Source organism: Cordyceps fumosorosea (genome assembly GCF_001636725.1).
Source record: "Cordyceps fumosorosea ARSEF 2679 chromosome Unknown scaffold_9, whole genome shotgun sequence".
Classification (NCBI taxonomy): domain Eukaryota; kingdom Fungi; phylum Ascomycota; class Sordariomycetes; order Hypocreales; family Cordycipitaceae; genus Cordyceps; species Cordyceps fumosorosea.
This window is the reverse complement of record NW_017387309.1, coordinates 714,724-736,810: the sequence shown is the minus strand read 5'-3', so window position 1 is coordinate 736,810 and position 22,087 is coordinate 714,724. Positions and strand designations below refer to the sequence as shown.

The window sequence follows — 22,087 nt, the reverse complement described above, 5'->3', positions numbered from 1 at the left end:
GGGCGATGAATAAATCTAGGCATTGCAAGACTACATATATGTGTGTGTGTATAGAAGAGGACGTGGGGTGTCTCATGATTGTTTTTCGGCTTTTTTTTATGAGATGAAAAAGGGCGGCGGGTAGGACAAATATAGCATGTACGGAGTAGTGATAAGACATCCGGTACAAGAAGAAGAGAAGAAAAGAGAAACGAAACAAACCTGCCTGTGCTATGATGGCCATTCTCTCGTTCAACGCCTCCACCTCTCCTTCCCCCTCCTCCTTTCCTGTTGTTCAGCTACGATGGAATCCTGTGTACACAGCTGATTGAACCTGACTTTTGCTTCGCCGGGCGTTTGCATATTCGTACGTAGTATTCACAGTTCAGATCTGGCAATCCGAAATGTTCTAGGCACGTGAAGGAACATACCAGCAAACGATTATTGACGCCACGGCGTCGGGCAAAGACGGGGGGAGGGGGGGAGCGAGCCACGCGTTTGAGTAAAAGATGGGATGGGACATTGGGCTGCGATGGGGCCTGATAAATCCAGAAAGTTGTCCGTTGGCGTATGTCAACTGCTCTGCTTGAGCGAAGAGAAAAAGAAAGCATGCTTGCATGGCCCGTACAGACCAGTGACATCCAGAGTCAATATACGTACACCGAATAAGGGGGGTATGTCCCTCGTCTTTGATGGTCTGGCGATCTGAGGCGTGGTGGTAGTTTTAGTGTGCGCCATGTCTTGAAGCGGCTGGCAGGGGTTTACGAGCTTTGGTATTTTTCTTTTTTGTCTTGAGGAAGGGCGGCGTGTTCCGAGCGGAAGCTTGGAGGATCCCCGCGGGGAATATTTCTTACAGTGAGGAGGGGAAACTGCGATGCAGTCCACCGTCGATGTACAACAACTGGTGACGCCTTGGTTGGTGGTGTTCGTCGGTGTGCACTTGGGAGTCGGGAATTTTTGTCCTGTTTGGTACCTTGATATTATTTTTCCTCCATGGTGTATGACAAATAATAAAATTGACCGTAGTTAAAAGTCCGACGATCAAGAAGAACCATAGACCGTTCCTCAACGCCATGGGCTAATAAGCCATGGAGGAGAGACGACGCGCAGGGTAGTAAAGAGGGTGTGGCATGAGGGCGTGGCGTGAATGGCGCCAGGAGGATCAAGGATCGTTCAGGGTGTGAGTCGCTGCGAGAGATGAGGCTGCACTGGTTGTGCCAACGGTGCTGGCGGAGCTTTGTCCTGGGGTAACACCTATGGCGAGAGCCGGGATCCAGCTGCAGCACCGTTGAAAGCGTCTTTTCTTTGTTTCTTGAAGAGACGAGAGGCTGAAAGATCGGAATCGCAACGACGGCAAACGGATCAGAATCACGCATCCGTATCCGATACCCGTACTCCGTACATGATGCGGAACGGACTCGGCAGGCTAAGGGTCTGGTGTTGCTTCATAATGATGATAATAAAGTGGCTCATCATGCGCGCACACAACACATCGCCTCGGCATTAGAAATAAGGGCACCATGTATACAAATAGACACCGAGGTGCAGAGACGTACTGGGCTGTTGACTGGCTGCTGAACCGGAGCAAAAGTGGGTGGTGGCAATAGACGGCCCCGAGGAATATGTAGAGCAACGTTGATGATGTGTCACATCACGGCGCAATTTGTGCGCCAACGCTCTTCTTGCCATGTCGCAATGCCAACTCCGAATGTTTGCTTGGAGTGCGTGGTGTTGGATGCACAGCGCTGGCTGTCGCCGCGGCTGCACTGTGATGGGCGTGTCACAGGGCAGTAGCTCGCCCGTCGATGACAGCCTGGGATGATACCTTGCCACATTTCTTCCCCTGGTTTCTCTGCTGTTTGTGGGAAAGAAGAATGCTGGTCTTGTCAGACATGAGATATGAGTAGTCGGTCGACGAGACAAGCCTGTAATTTGTAGCCGCCGTGTTGGCTGAGATGTGACGAGGGCGGATGCAGAGCTCGAGCTAACTAGCTGTCGTCAAATGGCATTCTGATTTTCCGATGTGGTCAACCACTGCATTTCTCTCTCCGAGCTGGATATGTATGTATGTATGTAACTAGCGGTCTGCTTTTTCTTGATTCGGGGGACGACATATACCTCATAGGTATACCCCCTTTCGGTGGGCCAGTTGGGGGCGTGTAGATATGAGGCGCGGATAGATCATCTCTCACAAAATGCCAAAGCAAGACAGAACCTGTGGCGCTCCGGGACCAGGACAATTGATAAAGCGCTTTCGGGACTGAGCACTGGTCCAAAGCAGCAGTGGTGAGCTCCCACAAGCATGACTGGCATCGCCGGATTGCCAGCGTAAACCGCCCGTTTCTCAACGTGATTGCGGAATGGGCAGCCATTTGATAGACTTGCTTCTCAGAAAGACTGTTTGCGAGAAATCTGATTTGTCTCGCCGTCTCGCCGAACCTTGACGCAGGGCAGGTTTGCTGACGGTCCATACCGCATTCCACTTCTGAGCTCAGAGACGGAATAGCGTGGTTAATAAAGCCCCTTTCAATTGATTGCGGAAGGACGACTGCTCGACAATAATTTTGAGACGTCTGGATCGGCCCCAGTCTGTTGGAGCTAATGTGCTGTGGGCACGAATCCGCACGATTCATATCATATGGCGGGGGATGCAGAATCGATTGAACTGCCATGATCGAGATAACGCCGGTCAGGGGATGGGTACGACACCAAGAATACAAAGCCATTGCTGGGGTGTTGACGTGCAATTGCATCCGACAGCGACAGCGACAGCGACAGTTCGGCCCACGTTGTATAGTGACAGCACAGGCAGCGAAGGGCATTGACATGTTGGTGGCTGATAAATCCGACGAGCCTACGGAATACACATTCGTATGGTGAGCAAGGCTTGAACTGAGTAGCTCAGACCCTCCCTCTGGCAGTCCACACACACTATGACACCATCCCCACAGGCGAGACGCCACTGGGCTGGAATAACAGTAGGGATGCCGTAGGACCAAGGGGACATGTCAGAAACGAGGCAGCTGTGTCCTTATTCTTTATAGCGGGCCCGCACTGGCAATATGATGTGTAAGTTTTGAGGTGTTTCTTTGCAGGCGGCCCTCGGGCACCCGCGTGTTTTTGGGCCGAAAGAAACTGGAAATGACCTGTAACACAGGCTTGGCAACACGCGAGCAGTTTCCGATTGCTGAGATGCTTGCGGGCGTCGTCTGGTGTTTCAATGGGTTCGATCATGAGCAAAAGATGGCAGGGGACCTATGGCTCTCTCCGGCTGGTCAGATGCTGCACAATGGATGGTTGCTGGGACGGCGAGCGCGCTCAATAATGGCAGCACCAAGTCGTGCCGTTATTAATTGACTGACAGCGTGGAGCTTCGTTTGGATATGCATGGCGCCGGCCTTTGGGGGGCTTGCAGTGGCAGCTGCATGTAAGCCATTGCTTGCATGGCCAGTGAGGACACTGAACTGCGTTCGACAATAAGACAGAATCGTGCTTTTTTTTTCGCTGGACAGACCGACAGACCACCCTCTGCTTGCAAGCCAAGGGCTGCTGCGACAGACTGGGTAATCCGAGGGAACTGTATCAGTATTGACAAAACTCGGTGGTAGCAAGCGCATTGCGATTCAATTTCCCATTGTAGAAGAGCCGAGGCTACCTGATTATCGGCATGGTCCGTCCAGTAACTGGGTGCGAGCAAGCCATGGCGGCCAGTGCCAACCTACGGACGATCGAGAGAGCAGTGATGGAGGGAATCTTGGCAATTTGAGGCGCGGAGTGCTCCGTACCTCAAAGTTCCGAGTGATAGGAAGGTCAGTTTGATTCAGTAATCCGCTAGGGGACCCGGGAGTGACCATTTATTTACCGGCGCAAGGCCACTAGTTGGCGACTAATGGGTTCCTTGAGACGATAGGCAACCTTTTGCATCGAGATTTTCTCGATTGTGTGCGCCAAGTCACAACGGCGCGGGCGTTTGTTGTGAGGATGCTGGTGCTGGGGAGTACTGTCGGGTCGGTTGGCAGCAGTGACGGAGGACGAGGTACGGATAGCATGATTATTGACGGGAAAGCTCTTTGACTCGTTATTTCAGGTTTTGATATCATCCAAGCGGTGCAACGAGAGGAGTCGAATAGGTGAAGTAGGAAGCAGGCGGAGGGAGAGCAAGGGTAAGAGGGGCGTGCGGCGAGTGTACTGGGCAAAGTACCTCCCTCGTTCAGTGAGGCGGTGGCCACCGCGGCGCCAAGGTACTTCTTTCCAAGGCATGGCCGTTGGGTGTTGCAGGTGTAACAGGGAAGCGGACTACAGTTGGGGCTGGCTGCACTCGCACGCCGCAATAATTCCAGGACATACATACATACATACATAGGCGTAGGGTAGCTGACTATTCCTACTAAGAACACAGTTCTGTACCGTACTTGACACTTTACTTGTGTATCTATCGATGCAGACGTGATTGACTTTCTTTTTACTGGCACACCCCGAGTGAGGAACAGAATTGGAAAGGGAAAGGTTGTATGTATGTACATCAGTATCTCTCAGACAAGGCCCCCAACGCGGCAACCATACGAAGTCGGAGTGCCTTTTCCCTACCTCAATTGTGGCTTCCCTGTGGCTTTCCTCCCATCACTCCGGATACTCTAGCAATACTTTTCTATCCGTGACAGCAACACGCCCATATCAGTACCCTTAAGTACTTCTCACCAGGCTAGCGTCCGCTCCCCCCCCCCAACTCCACCCTTCCCTCCCTCCCAACTAAGTTAACTGCCACTGCAGTCCTCACACCCTCATCCTCAGTCTCTCTCACGACTCCCCCTCTGCTCTCTCTGCTGTCTGATCCATCATCGTTGACTACTTCTCCCTACTCATCGCCGAGGGAGGTCCAGATTACAACGTCATCCTATATGTCTTGACGCCTCACCGCGCACACAGCTTGACACAAGCACGCCTCCTCCACACACCCCATACCGAACATCGAAAAGGAAGCCTGATTGCCCGCCTACCTAGTTACTACTAATACTAGAACCCGCTGACCCCGGAACATCCTCAACGCCATCAATCCTCCTTTCTAAAACAGATTACCCTGCGTTCAGGTTCAGCGAGAAACGGTTGCTCGCACGCCACTAATTCATCGCTCGACACCACCACGCACCAGCAAGCCATCATCGTTCTTTTTTTTTCTTTTTCCCAAATAAAAAAAATAAAAGACTAGCGGCGCTGTCACCTTGATTCCCGTGGATGTCGACCTCAAGCTTACCCGAGCCCGACCGACAACTGCGACCAATTTCCTCCGCCTGGCCTGCCGCATGACATAAACTTATTGCCTGTCAGTTGCTTCCTTCGGCCTGCTTCCTTCTCCCCCGGCCATGCGACCTTCGTCCTCGCATACCTCTCGAGTACCGCCCGACAACCATCAACAGGATGACACCCAACCCGCCTGCCAACGTCGCCGCCTAAACAACCACGCAGACGAGTCCGACTCTGACCCCGAGTCCTCCGCCAGTACCACCGACGGCGCCATATCGCGGAAACCCTCTGCCCGCTTCCGTATTCTTTCCCCTCCTACCGGCGCATCGTCCCAAGCCAACAGCGCCGCTCTCATGACAGCGACCTCAATAGACGGGCCCGCGGCTTCTTCTTCCAGCCGCCATGCCCAGCCTACACACCAGTCATCGCATTCGCAATACGATGCCCAGTCCGACGTCGAAATGACCGACAGCGAAGTTGAAGAATCTGACACCGAATACGAAACTGGTGGCGCTCCGCTGCCGTTGGTCGCCCCGGCTCGCGCCCATCAAATCATCAATACCCTGCCAACCCCCGAACCAGGATCCGAGTATCTTTCCGATTCAGATGAGGAAGACTACGATGATGGTGACGATGATGACGACAACAGCCAAGATGACGATAGCGACGATGAAATGCAACTTCCACAGCCGCATCCAAACTCCCTACCACCAATGGCGCACTTTGCACCTCTGCCTTTGTTCCCTCATCTCGGCAACGCCTTCTTCTTGCAGAATAGCCCTCCCGATGTCTCCGTTGAGCATGGTCAGCAACCGATGCCGGTCCAACCCATGAGCTTTAGCATGCCTGCTGGCCCTACTGACCTTGCCAACCTGCCGCCACTGCCACAACCGCCACCCAACTGGGTTCCTCTACCCGCCTTCATCACCGACCAGAATTTGACCATCAGCAACGCGATTCCCAGTATACTCGGTTCTGAGAACCTGGACTTGGCCGACTTCCTGCGTGACTGGGCCTTCCAGGGCCGCTATGGCCGTGCTGGCCCATCTCAACCACCTGCACTTGATGGCTTGCTGCGCCAAACTCAAGAGCAGCCGGATGAGATTGACTTCACCCAGCTCAAAGGCGACGAGTATGACTTTCAAGGACTCAATTGGACCTCTATGGAGACTACACGCAAAGCTGCGCGTTTGCGACGACAGCACACGTATAGAAACTATGTCAACAGAATGGGCTCAGACAAGTGGATGGCAAGCACTTTCCGCCCCTTCTTAATTATCCTTTTCTAATTATTTCTCGCCGCAGGCACCCCTTGAGACAGTGTCTTCTCGCGAAAGCTTTTACAGATTCAAGAGAATGAACATTCGCAAAGACGTCTGCCTCGCTCACTTTCAGCTTCGCAGCGTTCTTGCCTGCCCGACTCGTACCCACGCCTATTATCCAACACCCCAGGGCATCGCGCGCATGAATTTAGCATCTAGAAAATCGGAACCTTTCATGAACACGCGCGATTTCCCGGGTGCTGGAGCGATCATTTCCACTGTCGATGCCGATTGCGGCGTTCTTATGTGTGGTACGTTCAATGGTGAGTATTACATCAAGAGTCTTGACGCTCCAGAAAGGCAAGCCCATTCAGAAGGTCAAATAACTTCGGATCCCGGCGGCATCACCAATCATATCAAAATCCACAAACCACGACTTTCTTGTGGGCCTGCGGCAGCCATTGCGAGCAACGACCACGGATTCCGACTACTGGATTTGGAAACTCAAAAAGTCGTGCAAGAAAAGAAATACCCGTTTGCCCTCAACTGCACAGCTGTTTCTCCAGACAGACGACTGCGAACCGTGGTAGGCGATCACTTCAATGTCCTTATCACGAATGCCGACACAGGCGAGGTGCTGCAGGAGCTTGGCGGCCACCGCGACTATGGCTTCGCTTGCGACTGGTCCGACGACGGCTGGACCGTGGCCACGGGCTTCCAGGACATGGCCGTCAAGATCTGGGATGCGAGACGCTGGTGCAACTCGAGCGGCGTCTCTATGCCGCTGTGTACGGTCCGCACGGAGATGGCGGGAGCCCGCAGTTTGCGCTTCTCTCCTCTTGGGAGTGGCCCGCCCGTACTGGTTGCCGCCGAGGAGGCTGACTTTGTCAACATTATCGACGCCAAGATGTTTCACTACAAACAAGAGATTGATGTCTTTGGCGAGATTGGCGGCGTTGCTTTTGCCAATGACGGTCAAGACCTCAACGTGCTGTGCTGCGATACACATCGCGGCGGCCTCCTGCAGCTGCAGCGCTGTCGTGGGCGACGCAGCTTTGTGCGTAGCTACGACGAGGAAGCCATGGCGAACCGTCACTCGTGGCTCCCTGATACCGAGTCGACACCTGCCATGCACAAGATACCCCCAATATTTTAATTTTATGTGCATATCTCACCTATCATTATCCCAACAACACCTATACCCTTGGATGACGTAGTATACGATGATGTATACCTATTCTTATGCATCTATTATGGCGTTTTGCTCCATTTACCCCCCCGCCTCTTCTCTTGTCCATTTAACAACAAAGGGGTGCATGCGACAGTGCGAGGTCGCAGTCGGATCATCTCTCATCTCTGCAGCAGCTGGAGGGAGCACTTTTGATATGATGGTTTCTATAAACTGGGTTATTTGTTTGTCTATGTTTTCCTGAATTGTTCCCTTCCTTCGTCATTTAGATTTCTACTACATCACACGTCCGTCGCCTGTTAAGGATGAAGTGCTTGCAGGTGGCTAAAGGTCTGTTTTCTTCTTCACTGTGGTAGAAGTTGAATTAGAAAAAGAATTACCAAAAAACCCGAACCGGACTGGTGCCGTCGTTTCTTTTGCACGTTTTCGCCTCGATCTCAGTGTAGCATGGTGCATGTAGTTGTTGGGACTGAAACACCCTCCTGGCACGAGCACCCTCAAACTCAACTCTCTACGGGGTACATGCTCGGGTTTGGTAGATCCTTACTCCCCTTGCGTTGTTACCAGGGTGAGTATGAAAGAAGAAAAAAAAAACGCAAGCAGGCAAGAGTGACAACCAAGTTGGTCTCCCCTCGTCCGCCCGGCCCCTTCAACCTAAGCCAAGACATTTTTGTTCATACACGACGGGACGAGCATTGGTCGGATGGAACTAAAACCAAAGGACAAGAACGAAAATTTCAGTAGCCAAAAAGAAAATAGAAAATAGGGCAAACAAACAGAAAGGGAAAAGAGACAAACGAGACACCCGTGCGAGAAGGTGACTGAATCACTCCATTCATTCTTAGGTTGATGAACTAATAAAGTGGGAATGCGTTTGTTTGTCGACATGGCATACCATACCAGAAAGTTAAAAACGTTGAACAATGGGGGGTAAACACAAACGCGAGCGCGTTTGCTAGTCGAGTTCCGTCTGGACCGGGCTGGCTGGGAATAAAGCAAGACACAAGGTCACCGTGCACTACAACAAAAACAAGGCCTTTGTCTACGAAGGCAAGGCAGGGCAGAGCATGAAGATGTAGTTAGTTTTAGGTTGTTACAGCACGAGCGCATGGCAAGAGGCTTTAACAAAACAGGCTTCATTAGAATTAAGTCAAAACTCGGCTCTTCCGCAATTCAAAAAAAGAAGCAAAATCCTTCAAACCAATATTGGGACGGGATGAAAAAAAAAAGTTTTAATATATATATAACTTGACGAGGCTGTTACCGCATTATACAAAATTGGCAGCAAAGCAAGCATCCGGAAGAAATGTGCAGGCCGCTGACGCTATTATAAACAAGGGGCCCTCAGGGGAGGGCGTTTGGGGGGCGTTGGCAGGCATGTCCAATTATGGGCTTCGCAAGATGGCTTGCTCTTCCTCTACTGCTGGGCCAAGTTGAAGACGGCGGTGAGGCCCCAAGCCTGGTCGGCGGCGGGCTTCCAGCCCTCGTCGTCAAAGGAGAAGAAGACGGAGGCGTCACCGCAGGTCTTGCGGATGGAGCTGATGGCCTTCTTCTGGTCGTCGGCGCCGGGGCAGGCCTTGCCGTTGCAAGGGCCGTTGTTCTTCCAGCCAGTCTCGAGGTTGATGACGTTCTTGTTGCAGATGCCCTTGAGGATGTCCATCTGTTTCTTGACGAAGTCGCCGGCGCCGGAGGCGTCAACGTTGGGGTTGAAGATGGCGTGGATGTTGGCGCCGACGACGTCGACGAGGGGGCACAGCGCGTCGGCGACCTCCTGCTGCTGCCAGATGTTGAGCGTCTCGGCGACGGTGACGGGGCCCTGGTAGCCGGGGCACGCGCTCTTGACGTCCTTGATGAGCTGGACGAGGGCAGAGGCGGAGCAGACGCCGTTCATGATGGACTCGTTGCTGACGACGAGCAGGCGGATGACGTCCCAATTGTTCATGGCGATGAGGTCGTCGACCTGCTTCTTGACGTCGGGGGTGTTGATGGAGCACTGCTGGCCGGGCTTGACGAAGATGCCGGCGATGACCTGGAGACCCTGCTTGACGCAGGCGGGGACGACGTTGACGAGGGTGTCGCAGTCGGTGCCGTAGATGCGGACCGCCTGGAAGCCGGCGGCCTTGATGGAGGCAATGTCAATCTCGACCTGGGCCTTGGACTTGCAGGCACCGGTGGAACCGACGTAGGGGCCGTAGGTGATGGCGTAATGGTCATTGGTGCCCTTGACCTCGGTCTTGCTGCTGCCGGGGGCGGGAGCGGAGGGGCTAGGAGCGGCGGCGCTGGGAGAAGCAGAGCTGGGGGCAGCAGGGCTGGGGGCAGCGGAGCTGCTGGCAGGAGCAGGAACGGGGGTGCTGACGGCGACGGGAGTAGGGGTGGCGGTGGGAAGGCCGGAGCTGGTGTAGGGGCAGACGGTGACGTAGTCGGTCTCGGTGGCGGTCACGACAACCTGGGGCTTGGTGTAGGTACCGGGAGCAATGGTGGTCGGCGTAGGGTAGACGATGACGGTCTCGGTCTGGCAAGCGGTGGTGTGGGCACCGATGGTGTAGGTACCAGCGGTAGGGCAGACGTACTCGGTCATGCGAATGGTGCTGGTGGTGACGCCGCCAGAGGTGACGACGGTAGCGACAGGGCAGGTAACGGTAGTCTGGGTAGTGACAACTGTGGTAACACCGCCAACGGTGTGAGTGCCGGAGGGAACCTTGGTCGTGGTAGCGCCGCAGACGGTGGTGGTGTCGGTGACGGTCAGGGTGGTGGCCGGGAAGGTGTAGGTGCCGGGCGTAGGGCAGCGCTGGACCTCGGGGGTTGGGACCACGACGACGGTGGTAGTCTGGACGGGGACCGAGACGGAGGTCGGGCTGGGGGTGATGCGGACGGTCGAGGTGTTGGTCGAGGTCGAGGTCACGGTGGTGACGGTGACGGGGACCACTGCTGGGGTGTTAGTTGTTTGCGCCATCTTGACGCCGTCGCGGCGAGCGCCAAGCGATCAATCGTGAGGGACGAGAATCTACGTACGGGTGGCCTCGCCGGTGATGGTCTTCCAGATGGTGGTGCAGCCAGGCAGGCAGACCTCACCAGTGGGCGCAAGAGGGAAGCCGGTGCTGGCAGCGTGGCCGCGCTTAGCGAACATCTGGTGAGCGTGACGGTGGTTGGCGGCGCTGGCGGCACCAGCCATGGCCGCAGCGGCGGCGAAGAAAGTGGCCTTCATCGTGGTTGAAACCTGTTCGAGTGAGTCGTGAAAAGGAAAAAAGAATGCCCGCTAAAGGAGTGAAGCGGTAATAGGGTAGAAAGGAAGGGAACGAAAGGACGAAAGGCTGCAGGGAGCTTTCAATTACGACCTCGAAGTGTGTGTAGATGGTTCGTGAGGAGGAGAGGGAAGAAGGGGAACGAGCGGGAGAGGCGGCAGGTGGGCGACCAGTTATTATTATCAGTATTCTGATTGCTAGTACCAATTAATTAGCTACGGGTTATCCTGCGTGAGAGTGAGTGAGACCTGAGCGCGCGTGGGCACAGCACAATGGTAGCGGCCACGGCTCAGGCTCTGGACTCGGGGGGGGGGGAGAGAGGGGGAGAAGCCTTGGGCTTCATCAATCAGCCAATTCGCCTGTACCGACGACAGGCACCGACCTGCCTTGGCTTGCTCTCGCTCGGCCAGCCCCCAGCTCCAAGCAGGGATGGCACTGGCAGAGTGGATTTTCCAGCTCGTGGTTCACGAATCTGGTGGTCGGAGCAGACGGATCCATGCCTGGAATCCCTGCCTGGGATCCATGCTTGGTGTTGTGCCTCTTGGAGCTGCGTCCCACTTGGTTCAGCGCCAGCAATTGCTCACCCCAGCCTGTGAGACATGCCTCCATATCTGCTCCATTCAGGAACAGGAACAAAGACATACATACCTACATACAGTACGGATACATTCATGGCTTGCCGCCTGCTGCCCATTGGCCTTGGCCAACTTGGCAGGCCAAGCCTCTTGGACCTTGGTAGTGCCAACCTAGCAGACAGAGAAACGGGCGGCAGCATTCCCGTGCCCTCCAGTTATTAGGGGGTGGACCAGAACAGAGCCGACCATCTGCTATTCGTACTGCTAATTTGCCATCGCCGCCACTCAAAAGGGGCTTTCTGGTCTGCAGGCTTGCCGTTCGCTGGCTGCTGCAGATTACGCCGCAACCTGTCAGCCCCCCCCTCTGCCACTATTTGTATTCGCGCTGCGACTCTGTCATGAGCCGGGGCAGTTGTTGAAATGAATGGCTGGCTGCCACCGAAGCCGTATTTGCCTGGGGAAATGAGATGGATCGGGCTTCGTGTTATCCCCTTTTTCACGGCCCGATGTGATGTTGACTGCGACTTTTTGGTTGTACCAGTACTCCGTACGCAGCACCATGCGCAGATTGTCATCATTCATCCATCCAGGCCCAAAACCCGTCGGCTCTGCATCCGTATCGCGCTGCTGCAGGCGTTCCCTGTTCTTTGTTTTTTTTTTTCTCACCTGTATAATCCACCTTTTCCCTTGTCCGTTTCGTTTCTGACCGCCGCAACACCTCCCAACCTTCGCCCTGCCAGGGCTACGCTACCAACCAACCACCTGTCCCTCTCCTTGCCTCTTGTTAGCCCGTCCAAGCTCTCCTCGGCTTGAGGAGGACACACAATGTTAGCGTGCCAAATGAGGCAAAGTCAGGAACAGGTTTTGCCCAAGCGCGTGAAGCCGAACCTTGTTAGGCAAGGATCCGCTAGACCCTCCGTCCTGCCGCTGGCTGTGGTGGGCTCCCTGGGCATTAATTAATTTTAAATAAGGTAGGTTGTGGGACGTTGCCTACCAGTAGCGGCCTTTGTTTGAACGTACTATTTTCCATCATTTCTCATTGTGTTGTCCCATCAGCGGTGTGCTGTCACTGGTGTCACGCCTGACCAGCCTGCTCGGCTCTTCAGGAGACTGCATAATTCAAAAATGTGCACATCTTGTCTTGACAGAAATACGAGGTCAAAGATTCCACCTCGGGCCATCGATCGAGTCCAGATGTGGCTGGTGAGAATTATTTGCAATCCTGTCTTCTACGACCAGCCTATCTTGATTTGCAGCTTTTTGATAGTCTGTCTGGGTGACACTGAGAGACTGACTGACATGACTCACACAGCCTGTGCCCGTACTTTGACAATGTAGTTTCCTGAGGGAACCAAGAGGCATTTCTTGTCCTCCGTCGGGACGTGGCAAAGAGGCTTCCGGTGCAGAATTTGTAAAGAGTTTTCAGGTGTCGTTGCCCGACAATCCGAGCTGGGGTGTTGACTTGTGGCTTGTTATTCTCCGGCGCTGTTGCCATACGAGGCTGGTGCGGCGCTATATTTGGCATCGCAAATATTATGCCCCTGCCGCTTGCCTGTGCATTATTCTCTCTCGACTACCCCGTAGTTATGCGGTGTACTCCCAAGCAAGCCCTTCCAGTTTTGCACGTTGCTGTCTATCATGCTCCCTGTTCCCGTACCCAGAAAGCAAATATCAGATGATCTCCCGGGGTAGTCGAAGACGTCGCGACCTCCTTGTCGCCATCCACGCTCGACAGGAATGATTGTCGAGGCTCGGCGCACTGTCCAGGTCAGCATAACAATCAAGTGCTATTCGCAAGCCAGCGGGTGTACCTGCGTGAGCCCCCACTCGGAGATGCAAGCTTGAGAGCTAGCTCAGGACGAAATTAGCCCACCGTCGTGTTAATCATTTGACGAATCCTCGATTCTGTGTGGCTCAGCATCATGGACGGCTGTTCGCGCCCGCTCACCCTGCAATGGCCCCAGATCCCAGATACCCAGCAGTTATTGCGCTCACTGCCACAATCCTGTCTATTATAATAAGCTCCGATCAAGACCCGGGCGCCCCTGATCGTGCTAGCTGCCAGCCAAAGTGACCCCGGCCGCTTCGTATTGCTGGCTTGGTCGAGAACCCCATCCGGATATTATGCAAACGTGCGGCCCATGTATCCGTACATGTTTCTTCATCTGCAGCCTTCTCCTTGATATGCCATCTCTATCGTGCCTGTGAAACATGACAGCCGTTACGCGCCCACCCCAAATATAACGAAAAAGGAGGCAATTGCTACTCCGTACCTGTACTGTACTCTGTACTGTGGGAGATCGACCTAGCTGAAAATCACTTGCACAGTTCAGCAAACATCGGCGGCCACGCTATGCTTGATAGTGAAGTCCACGGGCGAAAATTGACGATGGCAATGCCATTTGAAATGTCCTAGTACCGAGGAGAATAACCTAGTAGATGGATAACGGTTGATGTTGGCCGTAACTGCCAAATCAAACGGGCGACACGGGTCACGTGATCCCCTCCCATCCCCCTGTATTTTGCGGGTAGATTTTTGACGACATGCCAAACCATCCTCCCTGAGGTCACAGTATTGGCCAGCTCGAAATGTTACGCATATCTGGCGGGCAATTTGTCTGCCAGACATGTAGAAAGCTCCCTCAGCCGCCACTATGGCGACCCAGAGGTGCGAAGTCACCACGTCTGTTGACTCGCTCCGTGGTACGTTTGCGCTGAGGCTGCATGGTAGAATGAACTAACCATATTCAAGAATTGGGCTTCAACCCGAACAAATGAGAGAAAGACCCATCGTGTCGGAAAAGACAACATTCCGTCTTCAGTAACTCCCAGCCCAGAGCGTACAGCCGAACTGCCCGTGAGGGAGAGGCTGCAGTACTGGGTGTTGGAAAATGAAAGCAAAAAGGCGCCCAAGATGCTTACAGACGCCAATCTTTACAACACCATGTCCAATAGCATGAGTCGTACTCAAGTATCCAAAGCTACAAACTTGAGTAATCTAAGAGCCGGACCGGCTGGGTCCGAAACCGGCTCAGCAATGGAATTTAATCTTGGACGCGATGAGCACTCGATTGTGGGAACAGATATTTCAAAACCAGGTGACCTTGTTGAGTTGAAAAGCTCTGGCTCTCGTATGCCGCTGTTGGCCATCTATCTCGGCTACTACGGTGATAGAAACCACTTCTATGCCTCCAACGGTAGCTGGAATATGACCCGGGGATTCTCTTCACTCTTTACCGTGTCCAATTTTGTCAAGCCTGCGGAGCTAGAGCCCATCCTATCCAAGTTATCGTCAGATACAAATGTCGAGGGCTTCGAGAAAATGAAGGACGAAGAGAGCGGACCGTCGCGAGAAGATGCACGGGCCTTGATTGAGAAGATGGACGCTTTCCGCGTTGCTGCCGAGGCTGTATACCAACGAAATCTCGCAAACCTCGACGCAGCACACAAAGAACTCGCTTCTACCGATCGTGTTCGATATATGAGCCTGTTCCAGATGGCAAACACGCTGCTTCCCGAGTCAATGCAAGTGGACGGTGAAGTCCCTGCGCCAGCGCTGTACGCCGTACATTTGGCATTGACCCGAAATGAGTTTGGCTTCCAACCCGTCAGCTCCTCCCGAGCGCTCCACCGACGAGATCAGCTATACGAAGTCTTTCCACTGGACCAAACTAGCATCGTCGAGAAGGTCAATATGCTGGTGCGGCAATACACTGTTGCCATGTCCAAGAGCACAGTCATTGGCAGCGATGCAGAGATGAAGAAAGCGTCATTGAGCAAGTTCATCGAACAAGCCCGCACTGCTGTGCAAAATAGCCGCAAGGTCCGCGGCATTACTCCATACGGAATTCTAACTCCATCCAATGGTGGTACAATTTCGAAACTGCAATGGCTGCCCATCAGCAAAGACGTTATACTATTTCTTGAGTTATGGGCCAGCTATGGCCTCTTTGAATCAAGTGCGCGACTGCACTCTAGTGGTGCTATGATCTTGAGGGCACTCGGTGTGTACGAGAATATGCCCCTTAATCAGACAACAGCGTGGGCATTTCTGCAAGAAATTGGGCACATCATGCCTTGGGAAATCCCATCTCGCTACAAGGTGCGCTTTCCTGGCACCGAGATTGTACCCGGTGCAGGGTTGAAGCGTGAGGAGCCAAACGTCGAGGCATCGAGGCGGCCTGATATTGCCGCTGGTGCCCGTCAGGACGTTACTGCTCCAGTATTCTGCATTGACGCTGCGACTACGAGGGTCATTGATGATGGCATCTCGGTGGAGCGGACTGATGTTGCAGATGAATTCTGGATTCATGTACACGCAGCTGATCCGGCGTCTGGCATCAAGCCAAACTCGGAGCTTTGCAAGTACATGGAGCTCATCCCGGATAACATTTACCTTCCCGGCCACTTTCAAGCCATGCTGCCAGCTGAGCTTGGGGGCACAGATGGTGATAACGCATCGAGGAGCCTCGTGGAGGAGTACTCCTTGCGGCAAGATTGTCCAGCACTTACGTTTAGCGCAAAGGTGAACCGCCGTGGCAACGTGCTTGATTACAAGATTGAGCCGAGCACACTGCGCAACGTTGTCTATATGGAGCCGGAGGATGTGTCACAATTTTGTTTAGAGCCGCGGCCGAAGATTGAGCAAGGCACGGAGCTCGCAGTGGGACAAAAGCAAGATGGCTCCGACTACGAGACTGAGCGGACAATGGTACTGGCCAAGGACTTGGACAAGGCGCAGCAGGATGACGTGCTACTACTGTACGAGCTTACAAAGGCAGTCAAGGACAAGCGGCTGGAGAAGGGAGCCTGGCCGTACTTCTTCCCACGACCGGCCGTCTCGGTGCAGTTTGACGCCAACCCGTCTACGGCTGCCGCCAACGAGATTGCTATCCCGGCTGATCCTTATATCCACGTCGGCATGGAGTCAAGCAACGGATCGGCCCTGGTGAGCAATTCGATGGTGCTCGCCGGTGAGATCGCGGCACGCTGGTGCGCGGAGCGGCAGATTAGCGTTCCGTACCGCCGAGACGCGTACATAGGGGCGCGGCACGAGGAGGCGCTGGCGTACGCACGCGCCGAGCTGTACCCGCTCATCCGCGAGGGCATCGAGCCGAGCATGGCGCAACGTGCGGAGCTGGCGCGGCTCACGGGCGGCATCGAGCTCGCGGGGGAGCCCGGGCCGTACTTTTTGCTGGGCCTGGACATGTATGCTAAGGCGACGTCGCCGCTGCGGCGGTTCGGCGACCTGCTGGTGCACTGGCAGGTGCACGCGGCGCTTGCGCACGAGCGCGCGACAGGCCGACGGTTAGGCACGGGTGACGAGGCGGTAGACGAGGTGCTGGCGTTTCCGCGGCGGCAGCTGGCAGACACGTTGCCGCTGCTGCAGCTGCGGGAGAAGCTGGGCCGGGCGGTGAGCCGATCGACGTCGGACTGGATGGTGATGGCGGTGGCGCGGGCATGGCGACAGCAGCAGCAACAGAAGGACGAAGACAGCGCGAAGCAGCAGCCATCGGTGCTACCATCGCGCATCGTCTTCACAGTGGAAGTGCGGCTGCGCGAGGGCCTGGTGGGCCACCTGGACCTGTTTGGGCTCGAGGCCGTCCTGGACGTTGATGGGCTGCACGGGTGCGCGCTGATCGGGGACGTCCGCGTCGCCGACCGCTTTGAGGTGGCGCTCGCCGACGTTGACGTGCACGCGGGGCAGATACTCGTGAGGGCGCTGCGGCGTGTCCCTGGCCCAACGGCGACGGAGGCGAAGGCGACTAACAAGGGCGCCGGCGGCGGCCACGATAGTCACCCGCCGACGACGACGCAGTAAATGCTGGCCGGGAGCCGGTCAGTGAGCTGCGCAGGTACTGGTACCCGTCCACGCATCAACTCGAATGGGGCTGCCCAGGTAGTGTCTGAAGGCGTCGTCACCTGCCCAAGGGTCCTCCAAGCTTTTGTCGTCATCCCCCCCCTCCGCTGTCCCGCCCTGTCAGCGTTCAACAATCTCCCCCAACAAAAAAGGAAGCAGCAGAGGTTCTCAATGCGCCTATTGGTCCAATGCCGTCCTCTGCAACGAATCAAAAAAACTCGCCACCCCCCGAAAATGACGTCTTTTTGTTTGCATGGCAAAATGGGAAAAAGGACCTGGGCGGTCTCGTGCATCATGCGACCCCGGAAAAAACGGGGTTGTGTGTGTGACTTGGGGGGTTGGAAAAAGAAAAGTCACCTAACCCAACAAAGTACCACGCCGCCTATTTCACGCAGACGGGTACATATCAAGTACCGACGACCGCCTTTGCGGGGGAGGGGGGGGGGGGGGGGGTGATTGCGCGCTGTACACTTCATGTACACTGTATTTTTACTATGCTTGGCATTTAACAAGATGTATTTCTAGCTAAAAAAAGATAGGGGATAAAGGCATGTATATTATCATGTACTACCACTACGTTTGTCCCATTATAGAATATAGATATGGCTTTGCTGCCTTTCGGTTTCATCCTTTCGTCCATAGCCGACTAACAAGCTCCTCGGCAAGAAAATCAAAGAAGCCTATCGTCAGGCCTCCCCCTCAGCCACCGGCCCAAGCTGTACCTTCCCCTCTTTTGATCCAGCCCTGCATAACCTTGGGGCGGACATCGGGTCGACCCCTTCAAGACCCTATGGTACTCTGTCCCTGCCTGCCTATATCAAGGACGATAGGGGATGGGTGCTACGTACATAGGCATCTACACCTTGAAAGGTACACACGTACATAGATAGATAGATAGGTACTACGCGCTGCCTCCATCACAAACACAACAGACCAAGTAACATCGAAAAAAGGGTCAGTCAGCGCCACCTAGCGTCAGGTACCGCGACACCATACAGCCGGATCAAGGGTTACGAGGCGACCTACCTTCAGTTCAAACGTCATCATTGCATCAAGTCCAGCGTTAAATGCCAGGTAAGGGTCCCGTCGGTAAGGAGAGTAGGTAGGTAGTGTGATTGCAATTATCTTTTTTGTATTCGGACAAAAAGACAACCCAGCGCCGTGCGCCACGCCTTGCTAGGGACCAATTCCCCGCAGCTCAACAAAAAGTAATAGTGATGCTAATAATGACAAAGCCCCGATACAAACAAAACCCAAGAAAAAATATGCGCGTGACCGCCACTTCTTTGCTCCTCTGGTACTCCTCTTCCACAGACCGCTCAACAACCAGCCCTTCCGTGTCCTCTTGCAGCTGATGAATGAATCAGCTGCGTCCATGCTCGGGTGGTTGTTGTCGTTTTTGTCGTACTGTGTATCCCGGTATCGTAAAACGTGAAATGCCGCCGACTTTGCTGGTCTCTGTCGTCGCCCCCTTCGTCTCCCATGAGGCGGCAGGGAGGTTCAAGCTCAGTAAAAACAATGAAAGAAAGGAAAATAGTAATAATGTAGACCAGTGACTGCCGATATGCTACCAAACCAAAACACCAAAATTCAATTAAAACATAATAGACCAGCCGCTTCGCCAAGCTCGATTTTGTTGGTATCCAAGACGGAAAATGAAATGAAGATAAAACGAAAAGAAACGAAAAGAAAAAGTCGTAAAGGTGCAGACTGTCGAGCCGCACATGAATATTAGTGGCTGCATTTTTGCAGTCGCATCGTCAAGACACGCCAGACTAGGCACTTATTTTCTCCAACCAACGTTCCAAATAACGTGGGCAATGTCGCGTGCCGTATTGACAGTATCAATGACACGACCAATGATGCCCTCGCCAGTGGGGTTCTCAACAGCTTCGTAGGGCATCAACATACCCGATGACGTGCGGTGCAGGCCCGTCGACTCAGTTGGTGCGCTCTCCATGGGTGGAGAGCGCCAACCGGAACCAATCACCGAGATGTCATTGTCTTCCTCGTCCTCCTCGCCAAAGTAGAAGCGGTTAGCCTGCTTGGTAGGGCGGAGCGTCTCCTGCGACGACGAAGGCGACAGGATTGGGCTGCGGCTGTGCTTCATCGCCGTCTCGGGAGGCTCGGGTGTGTCCCCACGATATTTGAGTGTCGTTGGGGGCAGCGTGGCAATTGTCTCACAGTTGGTGCTGCGTTTGCTCTTGCTCTTACGAGCGGGTACGCTGCGCTTCTTAGACTTGACACGCTTCATCATGAAGCCGTCATCGGAATCGCTGTCCTGGTCATCACCAAACGTCTCCATGTCCATCTCATCATCATCGTCGCCCTTGATCTCCACAGCAATGCACTGCTCAACCTTTTCGTTAAAGTGAATGTGCTTGCGCTCATTGCCCGGCGACGACAAACCCGACGAGTTTATCGATTCGGCAGTGCTGTTGCTGGTAACGCTGAGGTGACGGGATGATAGGGGAACGGCAATGTAGTCGTCCGGCTTGGACTTGTTAGTGAGGATGCCTCTGCGCTCCTGGGCGTGGACAGCAGCGGCAGCTTGTTTAAGGAGGGAGGCCGAGAGAATCGAACGCTGCAGCATGACTTCTGACATGCTTCTCTTCTTGAGAATGGGCTTCTTTTGCAGGTTGACAAGGGAGTCCGTCTTGGACAGTGCAGAGCTAGAGGTCTCAGTGTTGGTGCCATATAAGTGCCCAGGCTTGCACTGCAGAGGGCCGTAGAGCCATGTTACATCGCAGTCCTTGAGCCTGTAGGGAGATTAGCGCATGGCAAGAGTTAAGGGGAGTGGAATGGTGCAGACGTACCAGTTGAGAGATTCGGGAGAGATGGTTTTGAGATTATGCTTGGCCTTCATCCAGGTTCGCCATGAGGCATTCTCTAGGCGGGCCGAGTTGGCTACCTCACCTCGGCGGGTGACAATATAGCGCCACGATGTCCAGATATCCTCCTCCTTCCAGTCATGGGAGAGGTAGTCGACCTGCCTTGAGGGCTTGCTGGCAATGGTAGCATCGTCCTCGGCATGCTTGGTGAGCTCGGGTGTCTCGGGTCGAGAGGTGGTATCTGACGAGTCATCAACGGCGCAGTAGTTTTGAGCGGGTGTAGATGGGTCGATGGCACCGTCGTCTTCGTCGTTGTCGTAGCCAAGATGAGGATGCATGTAGTATTTTTCATCCGAAAAGGGCGGGAGGCCAAAGTGATCCTCTGGTGAGTCGTCGAGAGGCGGTGCGTCATCAAAATCCGAGGCTATCGAGAGATTGGTGGCAGGGGTAGAAGCGTAGGAGATATCGGCCGACCCGGCATGGACGGTTCTTGGTGACGAAGGGACAGAGGAGGCGTCGGATTCAGACGAGGACTTGGAGGAGGGGTCGTATGCTGGAGGAATCTTGTGTGACGAGGTGTTGAAGGTGGTCGTATCGAACTTGGTCTTGGAAGCAGAGCGTCGCAGGGAAGACGACGAAAAGTAGTTGTCCTCTGAAGAAATGACGACAGCCATGGCGATAATTAGCGTTCTAGGCGCGAGGTTGCGTCGAGTTCGAGCGTAGACGGGGGTGAACTGGAGGATTTAGAGATTCATTGGAGATCGTCGACGCAGGGCCGGCGGCCGCACAAGTGAAGTTTGGCTATGTCAAGATGTGCAAACACGCAAGGAACGGCGTTGTGTGCAGGCGTCGTCAGAGAACGGGAAAACAACGACGACTTGCGCAAAGATGCGACCAAGTCGTAGGACGAGTGCGTATACAGGCGGAGAGGTCGGTAAGGTGGTAGTGGTAGAGCGGTAGATTTGTCGTAGCGTGTATGCAGGTTGTGACGCACGGCGCAGCGACGGGGGTGTGTTTGTTGGTGTTGGCGTTGTAAATGGTGTCTGTGGGGAATTGGTGTTGGCAGGAGGAGACGAGAGAGAGAGTCGATGTTGACAAACGAGAGAAAAGGCGATGGCCGGGGAAGTAATGGGAGAGATGTACAAGGAAGAGGAGGGAGAGGATTTCGAGAGAGAGGTGGGAAGAAGCAAAAGAGAAGTCTGAGTTTGGAGGGAAGGGTAAGTAGTTAGGCGAGAGGATGAAGAGATTTCGGGGGCGCGGGCTACGGGGGGGTCTTCCGGGGGAAGGGGGGGTGGTTAGACCTGGGAGGCGAGGGAAGGACCTGGCGGGCCCTGGAGGACCTGGAGAGGCAGGTTTATCGCAAGCCTCAGGACTTGGAAAGATACTTGTCTATCCACAGACTTTTGCATGGACAAAAAGGTACCGCCCTTGGCGTGGCGTGGCACCACGGCGACTGGTACAGCACTAAACCACACCAAAACAGGGCCTGGAAGCAGCAAAAGGCGGAGGGGCCAGGCCAGGTGCCAGACAGATGCCCATGGCAAAATGGTACAGTGGGGAGAGACCTGGGCTAGACCACTGGCGCCACCAGGCGACTGGACTGGGCAAGGGCGGACACGTTAGGTACAGCAGAGCAGCACCTGGTTGTCGCGGCTGGAGAAGGGGACTGGAAGCCTAGTACCGGTACATCAAGGACGAAGAGAGATTTTTTCGGCACTAGGAACAGCAGGGTGTTGGATGTGCATCCAAAACATGGCATCGTGGGCTAGTGAGTGGTGCATACTGAAATGCTCAAGGCACTGGTAACATCGCTGGAGATGGTTTTGTTAGTGCCGTGTGTGTGGGCCGTTGAGAGCGTTACACTGTACTGGTATGGCTGGGGACTGTGTAGCCAGGACTGTGTTGTGC

At 54.4% G+C, this 22,087-nt stretch overlaps 5 protein-coding genes across 5 annotated transcripts; 3 read left to right on the top strand and 2 right to left on the bottom strand.

Annotated features, from left to right (window-relative positions):
• Positions 1–5,339: 5,339 nt before the first annotated feature.
• ISF_04412 (WD domain containing protein) lies at positions 5,340–6,509 on the top strand (the record flags this gene model as incomplete). The annotated part of the gene is made up of 1 exon (XM_018848018.1): positions 5,340–6,509. One exon carries the CDS (start codon positions 5,340–5,342, stop codon positions 6,507–6,509), a length of 1,170 nt encoding a protein of 389 aa, XP_018704974.1.
• Positions 6,510–6,576: 67 nt separating this feature from the next.
• On the top strand, positions 6,577–7,638 carry ISF_04411 (WD domain containing protein; the record flags this gene model as incomplete). The annotated part of the gene is made up of 1 exon (XM_018848017.1): positions 6,577–7,638. One exon carries the CDS (start codon positions 6,577–6,579, stop codon positions 7,636–7,638), a length of 1,062 nt encoding a protein of 353 aa, XP_018704973.1.
• A 1,450-nt stretch (positions 7,639–9,088) lies between these two features.
• Positions 9,089–10,876, bottom strand: ISF_04410 (Glycoside hydrolase, superfamily; the record flags this gene model as incomplete). The annotated part of the gene is made up of 2 exons (XM_018848016.1): positions 9,089–10,596; positions 10,684–10,876. 2 exons carry the CDS (start codon positions 10,874–10,876, stop codon positions 9,089–9,091), a joined length of 1,701 nt encoding a protein of 566 aa, XP_018704972.1.
• Positions 10,877–14,525: 3,649 nt separating this feature from the next.
• ISF_04409 (Ribonuclease II/R) lies at positions 14,526–17,309 on the top strand (the record flags this gene model as incomplete). Its single annotated transcript, XM_018848015.1, has 1 exon — positions 14,526–17,309. One exon carries the CDS (start codon positions 14,526–14,528, stop codon positions 17,307–17,309), a length of 2,784 nt encoding a protein of 927 aa, XP_018704971.1.
• A 1,822-nt stretch (positions 17,310–19,131) lies between these two features.
• Positions 19,132–20,853, bottom strand: ISF_04408 (hypothetical protein; the record flags this gene model as incomplete). Its single annotated transcript, XM_018848014.1, has 2 exons — positions 19,132–20,107; positions 20,165–20,853. 2 exons carry the CDS (start codon positions 20,851–20,853, stop codon positions 19,132–19,134), a joined length of 1,665 nt encoding a protein of 554 aa, XP_018704970.1.
• Between the last annotated feature and the right edge of the window lie 1,234 nt (positions 20,854–22,087).